We start from the raw sequence: 15,502 nt of genomic DNA on the forward strand, positions 1-15,502 counted from the left end.
ATATAAAAATATCTTAATTAGCCTAACTGATTACTAATAAGAAAATTCATTAAATCAAAATTTAGCCTTTTGAACTCAATTTTGAAATATCTTTCTGAAGTCTAAAATCAAATTTTTTGCTACAACTTCAAAAACGATTTTTCGGTTCCCAGTGAGTGCATTGTGTTGAAATGATTAAATCATTGTGTTGTAGGAATAAATATATAATCAATCATTACCTTGAGTTCTCTATAAGTCATTCAATTTATTTAATGTTGGTCACCAAAAATTTAACAAGATTTTAAAATCTTTTAAAAATAATTTACACATAAAAAAAAATGTTTTTAAGAATATCCAACAAAAACGGTAAATATTTAAGCTCCAACTATTTTTAAAATGTGTATTTGGAATTAACAGTAGGATATTGTTGGTTACAAAAGGAAAAGTCCAGTAGCGTTTAGTTTTAATGAAGAATGCATTTATGCCTTAAGTTTAACTCAAACTTTCTAAAGATCATTCAAATTCAAATTCCTTCCAAAATAAATATTATTTAAGAATAGTTTTAAGCCAGATTAGCCTTACAGATAACCAGTTTCTCCCAGTGTATTGCCCTGAACAAACAAAGCAAGTGGCGACGGGCGTGATGACGTGGAAAACGTTGCTGTGGCATGCCGCGAATAAAGACTGGTGGTCCGTGAAGGGGTCTGGGTATCTGGAATCTGGGGTTTGGGGCTTGGGACTTGGGGATTGAGGGTCTGGATGTGGATGTGGATGGGTCTGGCCTGGAGTGTGGGACCTGGGCCTGGGCAATCCCTCGACCGCAGACAGTCTGTCTGCGAGTGTCGTCGCGTGACTTAATTAGTTCCCATGAATAAAATGTGGAGAGGTGGGCTTCTGGGCTTCTGGTTGGGCAATAAAGGCGAGTTGTCGTCACTTACCCCAGTTGTTGGTGTTCCATTGCCGGCGGCGATACCTGTGGCGTTAACCGATCCATTGCCGGAACCAGAGGACTTTCCCTTGCCCCGGCCGCGTTTCGAATCGGGTCGAACGGGCTGACCATCGGCTCCAAAGGCGATCTGCAAAGATAGAGAAGATATATAAGTATTTTGCTTTTTACTAATACATTACATTTTAATAAAAACAAGGAAGAACGCTATAGTCGAGTACCTCGACTATCAGATACCCGTTACTCAGCTAAAGGGACCAAAGGAAAATGGAGATATGCAAGCAGCAAATGCGCCACCTACCGGCGGTAGACAGATTTAAGCGTTGTGGGCGTTAGAGTGGGCGTGGCAAAGTTTTTTTTAAATCAATCGATAGGTATTGACGAGACCAATACATTTCAGTTTACATTTTTTATCTAGCACGAAAATTGTGGGCGCCACAGGCTTGGGCGGTTTGTGGGCGTTAGAGTGGGCGTGGCAAACTTCATTTAGATCAATCGATAGGTATTGACGAGACCAATACATTTCAGTTAACATTTTTTATCTAGCATAAAAATTGTGGGCGCCACAGATTTGGGCGGTTTGTGGGCGTTAGAGTGGGCGTGGCATATTCGCGTAACAAACTTGCGCTGCGCTTACACCTACGGAATCTAAATCTGAAATCCCGTTTCTCTATCTTTGATATTTTCCGAGATATCCGCGTTCATATTTACGATTTTTTGAAGTTTGTGGGCGGTTTGTGGGCGTTATAGTGGGCGTGGCAGACTTTTTTTTGGGTCAGTCGGAAGGTATTGATGAGAACAATACATTTCAGTTAAAATTTTTATTCTAGCATCAAAACTGTAGGATCCACAGTTTTGGGCGGTTTGTGGGCGTTAGAGTGGGCGTGGCACTCTTTTGAAATAAACTTGCGCTGCGCAGGAATCTCAGGAAATTGCATGCCAAATCCCAGTATTGTAGCTCTTATAGTTTTCGAGATCTCAGCGTTCATACGGACAGACGGACAGACGGACAGACGGACAGACGGACAGACGGACAGACGGACATGGCTAGATCGACTCGGCTAGTGATCCTGATCAAGAATATATATACTTTATGGGGTCGGAAACGCTTCCTTCTGCCTGTTACATACTTTCCGACGAATCTAGTATACCCTTTTACTCTACGAGTAACGGGTATAAATATTAATGCTAGGAGATTAAAACACCCTTCGCTTTTTTTAAGCTAAAACATTTTTTAATTCAAGAAAAAAAACTTGACGATAGTTGCAAGAAACATAACTTTTTTTAGAATTGACTTAGACTTAGCTCTTTTGTTGCCATTGACGACGTCCTGCTAAATGTTCCGATTTAAGTCAATTTTTATATTTCTAAATGAGTTTAATACATTAATTTAGTTTAAATTAAATAGTTCCTTTTTTTCGCTAGCGATTATCAGCCGTTAAGTACGTTCGAACCTAGCGATAACGATACATTCATCGATATTCGATAACACTTCCGCAGAACGAAATTTACTGTAAGTAGTTTAGTGTAAAAAAAATGTACCTTACATTTTATCTACATTAGAAATTTAAGACTGTATTGTGCACAATGGATCAGACACAAACCAAAAATTGGTCCAAGACTCACACGCTAGGTGGCGCTACGCAATGGTTCAAGTCCAAGGAATTCGCTGCGGAAACGGCGACTTTGCGACAAGACGAAGCGAATTCAGAGCGAATTGAAAGACCGGAAGCACACTTTTATTGGTTTCAGATAAGACCGGTAGAGGCGCCTTACATTTGGCGCCAATTCAAATTCAAATGCAAGCAGTTCATTCTGACAGCGATTGTAAGTTAAGGTGCCTATCTGTACACATATAAAGTCAGTAAAAAGGGTGTTGGCTTAGTCGAAAGTATAATCATTTTTTTCACAAATTTTGATATACATTTTTTGTGTGTTGACTTGCGGGTTTTTGATAAAAGAAGTTTTAAGAAAGAATCTGATCGGATAAAGCTTTCGTTCTTCTTTGTCTCATATATATATCCTGCTTATACAATATTTAAATTTTGAGTTAGAAGTCCTCTGTCTTGATTTTTAAAGTCAGAAATTTTAAATTTTACTTACATTCCGTTCTTACTAATTTAAAAAAAGCGGTAGTGTAAAAATCAGCTACATCCTCCAGGGCAAGAAGAGGAACTATGATTTTACATTTTAAGGGTGTGTTCCTAGTGACGGGGATAAAAAAATATCTAGCTAGTAAGAGGTATACCTCAAATCTTGTACAGGAGGCAGAACAAACTATAATATAGTTATATGTTTAGTCTTCAAATAACAAATATAAATAAAGCAAAGATGAGGTTCCTTTTTGTATAGTAAGAAGAACATGTAAGTCCAAAAATGGTATTGGTTTTCCTCCGTCTAATAAATCAACGTTCCTTTTCCCTTGAATCACACAAAACATCTACTCATCCTGATCCCCAAAATTCATTTTCCGCTCCCACAGGATCAGAGCCATGCAGTTGAATAATGACATTTAACCTCTGAGGAAACTGGCTGCCATATTTAATTACTTCAATGTACAAGGAACATATGGATACCGAAACCATAGATAATTCCAATAAGCATGAAGAAGGCTGTAGGCCGCCTGTTGAACCAAACTCAAAATCTATTTCCGGCGCAGGGTCGTAAATATCAGAGCCGTGGAAAAAAAGACTGAGACGCGATCGGGTCTCGAAAGAACCATTAGGCAAAGTGCTGGGAAAGCGTGGAAACAAACGGTAAAGTTGGAGAGCTAAAATTGAAAATGGAAATAATGGATGTACATGTGTACATTGGAGTGTGTGCGCAGGCGTGCCCAGAGCTCCACAGTTGTTCAAAAATAGATCGGGGAGTGGAAGAGGGAACGGGGAGGCGACATATGGATCCCAATCGGATCCAGACAGCTTCGCAGGAGTGCCTGTGGAATGCCCTTGTCTGAGTCTTTTCGGTGGCTGATTGACAGCCGCTGCATCTTAACGGTAAATAAGCGACGCCATCGTAGACACTGCGAGAAATTGAGGCCTGAGCCTTGACTGAAGGTTGCTTGTTTGAAGTGGGTTCTAAAAATTCCGAATTTAAACTTGGCAAGGATATAATCATAGGAAAGAATGTTATGGAACTTTGTGAAATAAGGGACACAATATCAACTTGTGTATTATTGATAAATAATATTTTCTTGGGTTTGGCTGAGAGCTCAAAGATTTTTTTAAGGTAAATGTGATGTATATATTTAAAAGATTGAATGATACTAGAATTTAAAATATTTTATAGGCCTGATATCTTGTAAGATCTTCAAATTTGCACACATGGTATCACCAGTTTATCAAGATACAATCATGGGAGCTATACATCATCAAGGATTTAATATTTTTCTTTATAATGAAATGAAAAAAGGATGTCTGTATATTGGTTATACATTTTAACTCCTATAAATAGAAATTATAAAGTTGTAAGAATATTTTTCTCAGTGGTCCATTTTCTCCCCAAATCAACCCCACACTGTACATACACCATCTCCATCGCCAAGCTGCATTTACATTGTTGGCACGCGCAGGCGCGCACACATGTTGCCAGAACGTCAACCTTTTGGGGGCGACCAGGGAAGTGGGAACCCGGGAATCGGGGAATCGGGAATCGGAGATCGGGGAACTGGGAACAAAATGCGTCTGCGTACAGGGCACTTTTCAATTTTAGCAGCAGTTGTCATTTCGGAAGCAATTATTTTAATGCAGAGCCAAAGTAAAAGTCACACAGTTGCATTCACAGTCGCAGTTGAGAGCGTGCCAGTTGCAGCCCCCCAATGATGAAAAGACTGCCACAAGATGGAAAAAGGAAGATGGAGACGATGTCACTGGGCCTGGAGACTGGTGACTGGAGTCTGGGGATCTGGGGATCTGGTATCTGGGATTACTGCGAGTTGGGGTTGGCTCTCGGTGGCGTCTAAATTTAGTTGCAGCCTTCGGGAGATCTTGAGGTGTTTTCGGGTGAAACCGATACGACAATGTTAAGCAGCGAGTGCAATTGGTACAGTTGTGCTCGGTTCGGATAAGTTTTTGAGTTTGAAAAGAGAGGAAATATTTTAAAGGTGACTGTAGAGGATTTTTAAATTGGAAATCAATTTGGTTCAAGATGTTTTACATCTTGATTGTACTCAAGGCTTTTGTTGTGTATGTCTTAACTAAGACATTACACACTGATTCAAGCCATTTACCAATTTATTATACGGGTGGTGCTTTTTATGCAGGGAGATTTTATAAATAAATTGCTTTAATTGCATAGAAAATAATTAAAGGTTATTTTCAAGGGATATATGTAAGGAACTCATTATTATTTATTTGTTTATTTTTTACCAAGATTTATAATTCATTGCCACAAACATAAAACAAACATTTGTTAAACTACAGACAATAACATCAACATATTCCCTTATAAAATAAACATTACGCTCCTAAACGCCTCATAATTCAAGCTAGAAAAACTTGCCAGCAAAGCTAAAAGAAAAGAAATACAGACAATCGACTTAAAGAAGCCCCCAAAAAGCAGTAAAAACGAGGCCAACGACCTATAAAAATAGGGCCAAAAGTAGGCAACCCAGAAAGCACACAAGGCAGGCAAAAAAAAGAAAACCAACCCTGCAGACGGCGAAAAAACACATGCATAAAGTCCTGTGATGAAAGCTTCGTCATTTCCTCGCCAAAAAAATCGATGACAGTTTATGAACCTCGAGAAGAAACCTTCTTTAAATCAATTTTTTCGTAGCTTCCTGTCGAAAGGCACACAAAGCCCGGTGCCTGGCTTTTTTCCATTAACTGCAGCGTGGTTTTTTCTGTGTTGACTTTATTAGCGCCAACAATGCAAGAGCACAAAACGCATGTCGACTTAATTGGGGCTATTAGTTTTTATTAAAAGGCAGGCAGGTGGCAGCTGCTGCGATGCCATAATGAGCTGCTCAAAAAGCCCGCCGGTGGCTCACTTGTTTCGATGGATGGCAGAGAGTCCTGGGGCTCTCGTAACAACGGGAGTCGAGCAACAGGTAGCCCCCAAACTCGAATTTGAGTCTGGGTTTCTGCGGTTGGCACAACAGGCCACACGCACACAAATGGGCCAAAAACCGAGCACTGACCTAGGCCAATTGACTTTGTGGTAGGATCCGGAATCCGGATCCCAACAACACGTTGGGAAAAGCCAGCGGGGAGGGTTCGGGTTCGCTTTTTATGACACAATTTGGGGGAAGCGAAGCCACTGGAGAATAACCACAACAACAACAACAACCCCTCGACGATTTCTACCCCTCCTAATGAGCCATAAAAAGTTTGGTTTATGTGTGTGCCACAGTTTTGGCAACCCTTCGTCGAGGCTGATGTATTATAAAGCCCCTACATCGAACCCCCCGACAGCTCCACTTTGGGCAGACACTGTGGGAAAGTGAGAGCTTGAATCGGAATGGTTAAGTCGGGTATCCTGGATTTGTGTATATTTTCTTCAGATTTAACAGCCTTATTCAAATGAAATGGTATATAAAGGTATATTTTTAACCACTAGTCTTTCATATAACACACATTTTTGGGGGAATGAGCTTTATAAAATGACTTTATTCACTATTGATTGATAGATTTATAAATGTTATCGTTCCAATACAGAAATAAATTTTAAAATACATAATTTAGAAAGTCGTCTATATTACATGATTATATTTGTCTTAATTATTCCTTGTAACTTTGAAGTACATAAAATTAAACATTTTTAACCAACGTTTTTAATAAGCTATTAAGTACTTGAATACTTTTACTTGTTACGTTTGAATAATAACTGGGTTTTCAGTGGATTATGTGCATTTACAAAGGTGAGAAGAGAATAGAATGGGTAATGGAGAAATTACCAACGACGCAACCTTGACCTGAGCCAAAATAAAGCCTTAATTACTTCCACGTCAAGGACAACCCTTTTTGGGCGAAAGCAGCCTCCAGGAAGTGAAATCGATTTTCGTAGGCAAAACATTTCAAGGTTGTCGCTGTGGGAATCGCACCCAGAGCCCCGAACCCGAACCCGAAACCCCCCAACATTCGCCACCTTGAGCCCTGTTTATTTTGATTATCACTTTCGTGGGGGAGGCGGGCCTTCTGATTAGCCCCGGCGTCCTTGAAGGATGCCGAAAATTCCGTCTGGAGAAATTCTGGACGACGACGGCGATGATGATGATGATGATTCACCAGGGCCAAGGCCTGTTGGATTTGCTTTTTATGGCTTATATCCCATTTTGATTGCGGCTGTCAGACTTTTCTCTGGCCCTTCTGTTTTTGGGGGTTGACTTCCTCTATATATATATATCCCTGAACATTTCGACACGAGGGTGAGTTTCGTTTCATTTGGCATTGTAATTGCAGCCACCCCTATGTGTGTTATATATCCGAGGGATACATACCTACATATCTGCTTTCTCTGGGGGAGGCGAGAGTAGAGATGCGTCATCCGACGATTTGTTACACGTAATTTAGATGCGAAATTTTCAATGTCAATCTCTCCCCCGCTTTCGGTGTGCCATGCGCCCCCTTGAGATGTAACCGTTTTGATATGTGCTAAAAAGCTCACTTCACAAATTTATCAAGGTCAAGTTCAGAGGGGGGGAGCGTTTTATTGTTTGTTGAGGTAGCGGAAAAAGCGGAAAAAGCATCGGCGAAAGTCACAGGCCACGAAATGAGTGATAAAAGGGGTAAAGCACAACAAAGGGCATTCGGTTGCCTTGTGACACAATTCGAGGGTCTGGTTTTGGATTGGATTGGGTTGGCTTGGCTCGGGTTGGGTTTATTATTACCATCAAGATGGGGGAAACAGCATCGGCATCTCGGTGTTAATTGAGCGGCTTTATGGGTTTGCAAAGCAATTGAAAAGGGAAACAATTGCCGATGGAAAGAAGGGGATTGAAAGGCGTCTCAGATTTGCTGGTGCACGGGTATAAAGGAACAGGATTTTTGACTCTACAAAAGCTACAAGTTGATTTTCTGATTTGGTTCTTTGTTTGCTTTGTTTCAGTACTAGGAAAATCATATATATTTCTAAATATTTCTTATCTTGCTACTGGCAGTTCCTTGCTTTACTGTTTTTATGTATTTTTTTCCACCACTAACTGTTTTCTTAATTTGTATTCCATCAAAAACAATAAATATTAAGACTACTCTGTCAACTTTTAAGAAAATCGTTCATATAGAAAAGATATCCAATGATTAGTGATGCTAATTTAGTATATTAGCAAATTTATCTGGTAGATATGAGCCTTTTGGCTAAAACCATTCAAGTCATTAGGTTCTTTATAGAGACTTTTGTTGTCAAAACATATTGAGAGCTGTTAAATTTAATAAACAAAAAACTTGATAAACAGAGAGCGCTACATAAATACAAAATCCCTGACTAAACCAATTGCCTTTATTATTAAAATTAAAAGTTTCCCCAATTAAGCCAAGCACCTTTATGCCAAACAATCAAGGACAGCTGTGCCATTCGACCAAAAATCCCAGGAGGGCAAAGGGACAATGGAACGGAACTTAATTAGTTATATTTGGCCCGGTTGGGATTGCAGATGCGTGCTAATGAAAGTGCATTAGCACTGGGACTCGGACTCGAACTCGGACTTGCTGGCAGGACCAACCAAGAATAATGGACTGGATACCGGCTTTTGCTGCTGCCGCGGGGCTAATACTCCCACTGAAAGTGAGCCAAGTGAGGCGAACGGGCAGAAAAGAATTAATTTGAAATTCCATTTCGTAGATTTAATTGAGTTGAAATCAAATTAAAAGCAATTTATTTTCAACCCTCATTGCGAATTTTTTTCCTTGTCTCCCTTTTCGATGCTTCCACGCACACGCACGCACTATCATCCCACACTTCACCCACACTCTTCCTCTCTATTCCTTCATTTCTCCTTTTATTTTTTTTCTCAGTTTTCCCATCGTTTCTGGTATTTTCTAAAAGTGCGTGGTCCATCCACAGGGTGGGGGTGAAAAAAAGCAGAAAAAATTCAGACTCGTTTTTGGGGTTGCAAAATTTCATCGCCTGCATTGCAAGAGGAAAATCGATAAAAATGTGCCGGTGCTGTGTGCAAAAAGCGAATTCATCCTCTATCCTCGAACGAAAGGATATATGAGAATGGGCCATCTCTCTATCACACTGCTGATTGCATTTTTCGGTAGCCTCTGCGATGCGGCATTAATTTTTAATTCGTCGCATGAAATCCAAAAATGATTTATGTCCAGCTCGAATCGCAAATTAAAAAGCCATTCCAGTTGCATATTCAAACAGCAAATAAAAAAGAGCTGGTAAAATGCGGGCTAGAAACTTTTCGCATCCACTGTGGACCAAACAAGAAATGCAAATAATGCGCTCGAGTTGACAGAGTCCAAGTGGGTGGGCGGGGGTCGGGCGGCTGATGAGGGGGCGTGGCACAGCGCTTCAAATTGCATTTGATAGAGCCGCAAAAACTCGGTTCGTGTTCCTCCTAACCACCACTGCCAAAGAGTGACCATTAAAATGCATTAAATGGAAGAGGAGTTGTTTTTTAAGTTCCGAAGATCTGAATACTCTGAACAGCAGGGTTTAAATAACTTAATTAGGACGGGACATTTTGTGGGGAAGTATAAGCAACTTGTACTTTTAAGATATTAAATTAAATTCCAGTTATAATTCATAATTCATTATATTAATACCTTATAGCTGACATAGAAATCTGCATCTGAAGAGCTTTTTTTTAAACACAATTGAAAGAGTATTTTCCGCCTATCTAAAAAATTTGATTTTATAATATATATAAAATTCAAAATTTATTAAGAAAGGTCCGAAATATCTTACTAATGTATACCTTTTTAAAATGTATCATAGAAAGTTACCACAAGTTATCAAGACCACAATTGATTTTCGATTTACAGAATACCTTTTATAATTTTGTGTTAACAAATCCCAATTATCTATTCATACCTTCGGCTGCATAATTAATTCATTTTCCCCAGTTGGCGGCCTCACCTGCCAATCGCCCGATGGAGTTTATGGACTCTGTTCGGGGAATGGAAATTGAAAATAAAATTCAACAGCGCGCTTTGGCAGCAGAAATGTTGTTTAATTTGGCAGCAGCAGCAAAGTTTCGAGGCAGGAGCAAATTCAGTGGCAGTGGCAGTGGCAGCTGCAGTAAAAGTGGCTTTTGTACGTGCAATGACCTACCAACACATAAAAAATGCAACGCGAAGGCACGAATCGCGCGCTAAAATATGCAAAGGATGCGAAAGGACGAGGAGCGAGGATGATGCCAGGATGCCAGAATGCCAGAATGCCAGGATGCTGGGATGGCAGTGCCAAAGATGTTGCCTTTGCTACTCGCAGGCCCCAAGGCAAAAGTTTCCACGGCAGCAGCTCTATTTGCAAGGACAAACTTGGGGCTCGGGGTCCTGGTCCTTGGTCCTTGGTCCTTCGTCCTTTTGGCTCCAACTTCAATAATAGTCAAGTGCAGTGAAGCGTTTTGCCAACTGCAAACCTCCATCGCCATCTCGCCCCTGCCAGATGAAATCAAAGCGCAGCTTCCTCCATTTTATTTGGCATTTTCTTCACTTTTTCTTTTTCTTCACGATTTCTCCTCGTTTCTCTTATTTTCTCTTATTTTCTTCACTTTTTTCCTGCAACATCCTTTTGGCCAACACGCATTTCCCCCCCGGTTTTTCGCTTTTTTCGCCACTGCCACTTTCCCAATGGGTGAGAGTGTGTGCGAACTTTGCATTTACCCTTGGCAAGGACTTTTGCAGCGGGTGGAAAGCCAGCGAAAGCAAAAAGTTTTATTTGCACAGTTTTCTTTTTCTTAAACTTTTGTTGTGAAAATCTCCCCCTCTGTTCCCCTGTCCCTGCTGCCGTCACGAACTGCCAGCTTGCAATTTGCTCAAACAAGTCTAAATATATATATATAAATGTATGTGCTTATGTACTACATAGTATATGTATATATATGTATATTCCTGCTCGACAAAAGCTGCCGCAAACTGCGGGGGAAAAGTGTAGCATGCTTTTGAGCGCTCGCTTAGAAAATTTCCTCCACTTGCCAGCTAAAACGAGGGAAAATGGAAAATTTTTATAATTAACAGCGACAAAGTAGCACAGCAGATGCAGATGCATCGCAGCATCTCAAACATGGCAAACATCGGCTGTTTATCAGATGGGGCAAGATGCCAACGAAGGCTATGGTAATTTTTCCATATTTTCCCTCTTCTTCCTGACAGATTTCTCTCGTTTTTATTTTTTTCGAAGGGTGCCAGTCGAAGCAAGACTTCTGGTTTTTCCCCCATTTTCCATCTGCGGGCGGCCTGTGAAATGCAAATATTTATACCAACTACTTGAAAAACGCTGGGGAAAATGGCCAAGTGCCTCACGCGCAAAAGTGCGTCATCCTGGGCCACAGTGAATATCAATTAAGTGCAATTCGGTTTCTTGACACTTCAGTGAATCAAAAGGGCAAAGGATGTAGGCTTAAATTAGCTGGCTTTCGAGGGGTTCACACCGCTTTGATGTGCGTTTGATGTTCGGATTTTAAGAGTGGATTAATTTGGGAGTACATTGCAAATATTCGGGGTGAGGTCCTTGAACCCAAAAGGCTATTCGAACAACTTTATTAGAGAGTCAAGCAGCTTATTTGTATACCTATCTTGTGTTGGAACTAAAAAAATGCATTATATATATGCCATATCATTTATTATAGTGAGTACTATCATATCACTTATTCAAGCCCAACGTAATATTCTTAAAAAATATACGTCTCTATATATTTCGATATCTGATTATACAATTATCCTGAAACTGGATTCCCGTTCTGCTTATCACTGGCTCACTGTAATACCGATAGGGTTATGTTCTGAAGATCTTAAAAAAACGAGGAAAGGTAAGAAGCTCAGGGAGTTCAGCCAAGAAGCCATTGCAGTGCGTTCTTTTCTTCCATATTTTTTTTTGCAGCCCTCTTCTAGTTAGTGTTGCTGTTGTTGTGTACGCAATGTGCGTAAGGAGAAAGCTTGAAAGGAGCGCAAAAAAAGAAAGTGGAGAATGGGAGAGTGTGCCTGTATTTGCACATGTACCGTTCACTCTGCTGCTGTGTGCGTGTTGAGTTTGTTATTTTCCCTCTGCTCGAGCGTCCTCTTATTTATCCCCTCCTCAATTTTCCTCCTTTTTTTTTTGCATAAAGCGTGGGTGGGTGTGTGCGTGCATATTTATGCGTATTTGTTTGCATAGCTGATGATGTGCCAGCAGCAACAGCAACAACAACACTTTACGAGTGCGTGCGAGCCCCGTTTCCCCATAGGTCCACCCCCGCCTTAACCCCTGCTTAACCCCCGGTTAAACCCTGCCTTTGAGCCCCCTCATCTGCACTCCTAATATCCTTTGGGGGCGCCATTGCAATTAGAAAACTTGCATCGCAACTTTTTTTTTTTGCGCCAACAACTTGTAATGCAATGCGCTAAATTGTTTGATATCACACGAACATTCGCACACTGCGAAATGCTAAGTGCAAAGTCCTGCTCAGAAGTTTTGGTCCTGCACAGGGAAAAATGGGAATGAACAATATTAGCTACCAGGTACTACCCATTTAAATAATAATATTTTGGATGAAGACAATGAAATGAAGATTACTTGAGTTTAAGGACAATTTCAAATTTCAATTCAATTTGAGAAATTCAAAAAATCTTTTTCGAAATGATACAGAAGGACTATAAATCTCCTTCATTTTTAAAAAAGAATCGATCATAAAATAGTTCATCTTAAAGATATTTTTTTAGATCAAAAAAAGGATCTGTATTAAAACAGACATTTTTTTTTAAATATTCCACAATTTTATTCTGAATAAAATTAAAAAAAACTGTCTAAGATTTCAATGCTTCCCTTCAAAGAGCATTCCAATTTCTTCTAGTGTACTGTACAACTGCCAGCTACGTGCTGTGAAATTTTTTCAGCGCATTCATGTTGCACGTACGGCTCATTGTTGTTGCTGCTGATTCTGTGGAGTTTTTACTTTATTTTATTTTTTTCGTTGTTCGAAAAACATTTCTTTAATTCTTTCTTTTTGCGTTTCTTTCGCCGCTTGGTGTCTTGACTGCAAACCACCCCCGCGTTAGGGGATGTTTATGCGCGGCAGGACTTTCGTACTTTGGCAAATGACTTGACTTTGGTCAGAGAACTGCGACTGAGACCAACTTTTAGTTGTCGGGAAAAAAAAACCTGAAATTAAATTGATTTTTTTCGTTCTCTTTGGCAGGAGGAAAAGGCAAGTCGAGCGAAAACGTACAAATACACATAATCCCGGGCAACTCTTTCAGTGCTCGACAACATAACAATTTATTGTTTCAATTATATTTTTCAATTTGCGCCGACAAACAAAAGTCCGCCAAATGCAAAAAAGGCTCTCAGCTATAAATAAAATAAATAGCAAACGAACTGAAATTTGTTTTCCACAGCGCGGTGATGGTTTTTTTTTTTGTCGCTCTGTTTGCCAGGTTTATGCGCTGAATGGGGGATATATATGAAAGTTATTGAAAGTAAACATGAAATAAAATAAACTCCGCACAGAGCGACGAAAAAATGGTGTGCCACTTTTTTCCCGTTTGTGTAATGCTGGTGAAATTGTCTCAAATAATATTTAAAGAAAATTAAATTGAATTTACGGCGGTTCCTTGTTGTTTTTCCAAGGAGGAGGCAAAAAAGAAAATCGAAAGGAGGAAGGAGCAAACAGAATGATAAGCAAAAATAATCAAAAATCGATTTGGAAAGTGCGTCCCCGTTTTTGCTCTTTCTTCTGCTCCTTGTTTTTGTTGTAACAATATGCCAGAATTTTCCATTTCCCATTTGTTGTCAAAATGCAATCATTTCGTTTCTGTTGCTGTTGTTGTTACAGCTTGATAGGCACTTTGTAAGCAGAGCACAACAAAAAAGCGAAATAAGGAAAAACAAGCAACAACTTTCTCCGGGAAACATTTGGAAATTGAAATTGTAAGGCGACAGGCCCGGCCTTACGTTTTAAAAACTCTGTGATTTTGTTTGATTCACTTGACTTAAACGGATTTGGCCAAAAAGGGAATCCAGCAGAAAGCAGGATACGAAAAATTGGCAGGCAGTACAGGAAATGTTACATATTGTAATTCGAAAAAATGGAGAAACAGGATCATGGACTGAGAAAAATATATAGAAGTTATATACCCATAAAAATATATACAAAATATTAAAACTCCCCTCTAACACATATTAAAATCATATAAATAGGTACCACAATTTCAACTCGATAAATTGCTAGTTTGATTTTACCCTTAATTATGTAATTATATTTAAATCCTTGTCACACCCCCGTCAGAACTTCAGGCCACGTTTAGTGCCCCATTTAGCTGACTTTTCCACCGTTCTGTGCCAAAGGCCGTCAGCAATTAGTAAGTTTTGTAACCTGCTGACCCTCTAAGCCATTACAGTTAAGTATTCTCGTTCAAATAGACGTGTGTGTATGTATCTGTATCTGCCCGCCTATGGCTGCATTTAACCCCTCGGAAACTCGGAAACTGGACTAAATGACAACCGTTTCCTCCGACCCCGACTCCGCCCCACATTTTCATTTTCCTGCCAGTTTCGCCTTTCGCTGGGGTGCGAATTTGCTTAGTTTGTCGCGCAGTTAGGAATAAGCTGTGAAAAGGGTCCGCCGACGACGACGACGAGTCGGTCAAGCTGAAAAATGCACTGCAATTGCACCTTGCACACAGATACACATGCACAGCAAATGCTGCACTGCGAGAAATTTTTAAGGGAAAATAGAAAGGATCCCTTAAAATATATTTCTTGAATTTTTATAGATACAAGAAGCGATTTTCATGAAATTTTGATAACTATTTGAAGGATTCAAATAATTACATATTCTTCTAATATTAAACTGATATATTATTAACTATTTTTTACATTTGAATAATAGACTTAAGTTCTTAAAAAGATATTTAAATGAATTTTTTTTTGGGACTGGGAACACCTAAACATTTCTTTTTATAATATTTCTTTATTAAACATTTTTTGCCGTGCAACTTTAACCCCTTTTTGGCCATGCATCGCTGATATTTAAATTGAGCCAGCGGGCAGTGAAAAGTTCTGAGGGGGCCGGCACCGGGTAGAATGCACTTCAAAAATAGAAAAAAAGGGTTCTGTGGGTTCCGCGCTCCTAGGATTCTGCATGTGCAGGGATATCCTTGATCTATTTGAGCTCTAACTGACTGCTTTCTCTGTACCTCTGTACCTTTCCCGTTTTTTTTTCCCCTTCCCCGCCGGTTGCTGTGGCAATTAGCGCCAGAGTTCGGTGTCTCGCTTTGTTGTTTGTTTATTAATAAACAATAACAGCCAACAAATTGCTTAATTGCTGGATTGCACCTGCCTAGGTCCAAGGTTCACCAGCCAAGGACCTCATTACGGAATGGATATTTGTGTCTCTCATTAAAAGAAATAGCAGGGAGAGAGGGCAACTGATTTTGCACTCATTACCGAAGGAGCACTGGCAATGCGGCACTTTTGTCCTTTAACTAT

The 15,502-nt window shown here is 39.9% G+C and overlaps 1 protein-coding gene across 6 annotated transcripts in view; it reads right to left on the bottom strand.

Annotated features, from left to right (window-relative positions):
• The window catches only part of LOC119554707 (DNA N6-methyl adenine demethylase), a 106,274-nt gene that overhangs the window by 73,321 nt on the left and 17,451 nt on the right, over positions 1–15,502 (bottom strand). For all 6 annotated transcript variants that reach the window (XM_037865718.1, XM_037865717.1, XM_037865715.1 and 3 more), the window contains one exon: positions 918–1,055. In XM_037865718.1, the coding sequence (XP_037721646.1) occupies positions 918–1,055 (138 nt within the window). The remainder of the gene's footprint in view (positions 1–917; positions 1,056–15,502) is intronic.

Source organism: Drosophila subpulchrella, chromosome 3L (assembly GCF_014743375.2).
Source record: "Drosophila subpulchrella strain 33 F10 #4 breed RU33 chromosome 3L, RU_Dsub_v1.1 Primary Assembly, whole genome shotgun sequence".
NCBI classification, from domain to species: domain Eukaryota; kingdom Metazoa; phylum Arthropoda; class Insecta; order Diptera; family Drosophilidae; genus Drosophila; species Drosophila subpulchrella.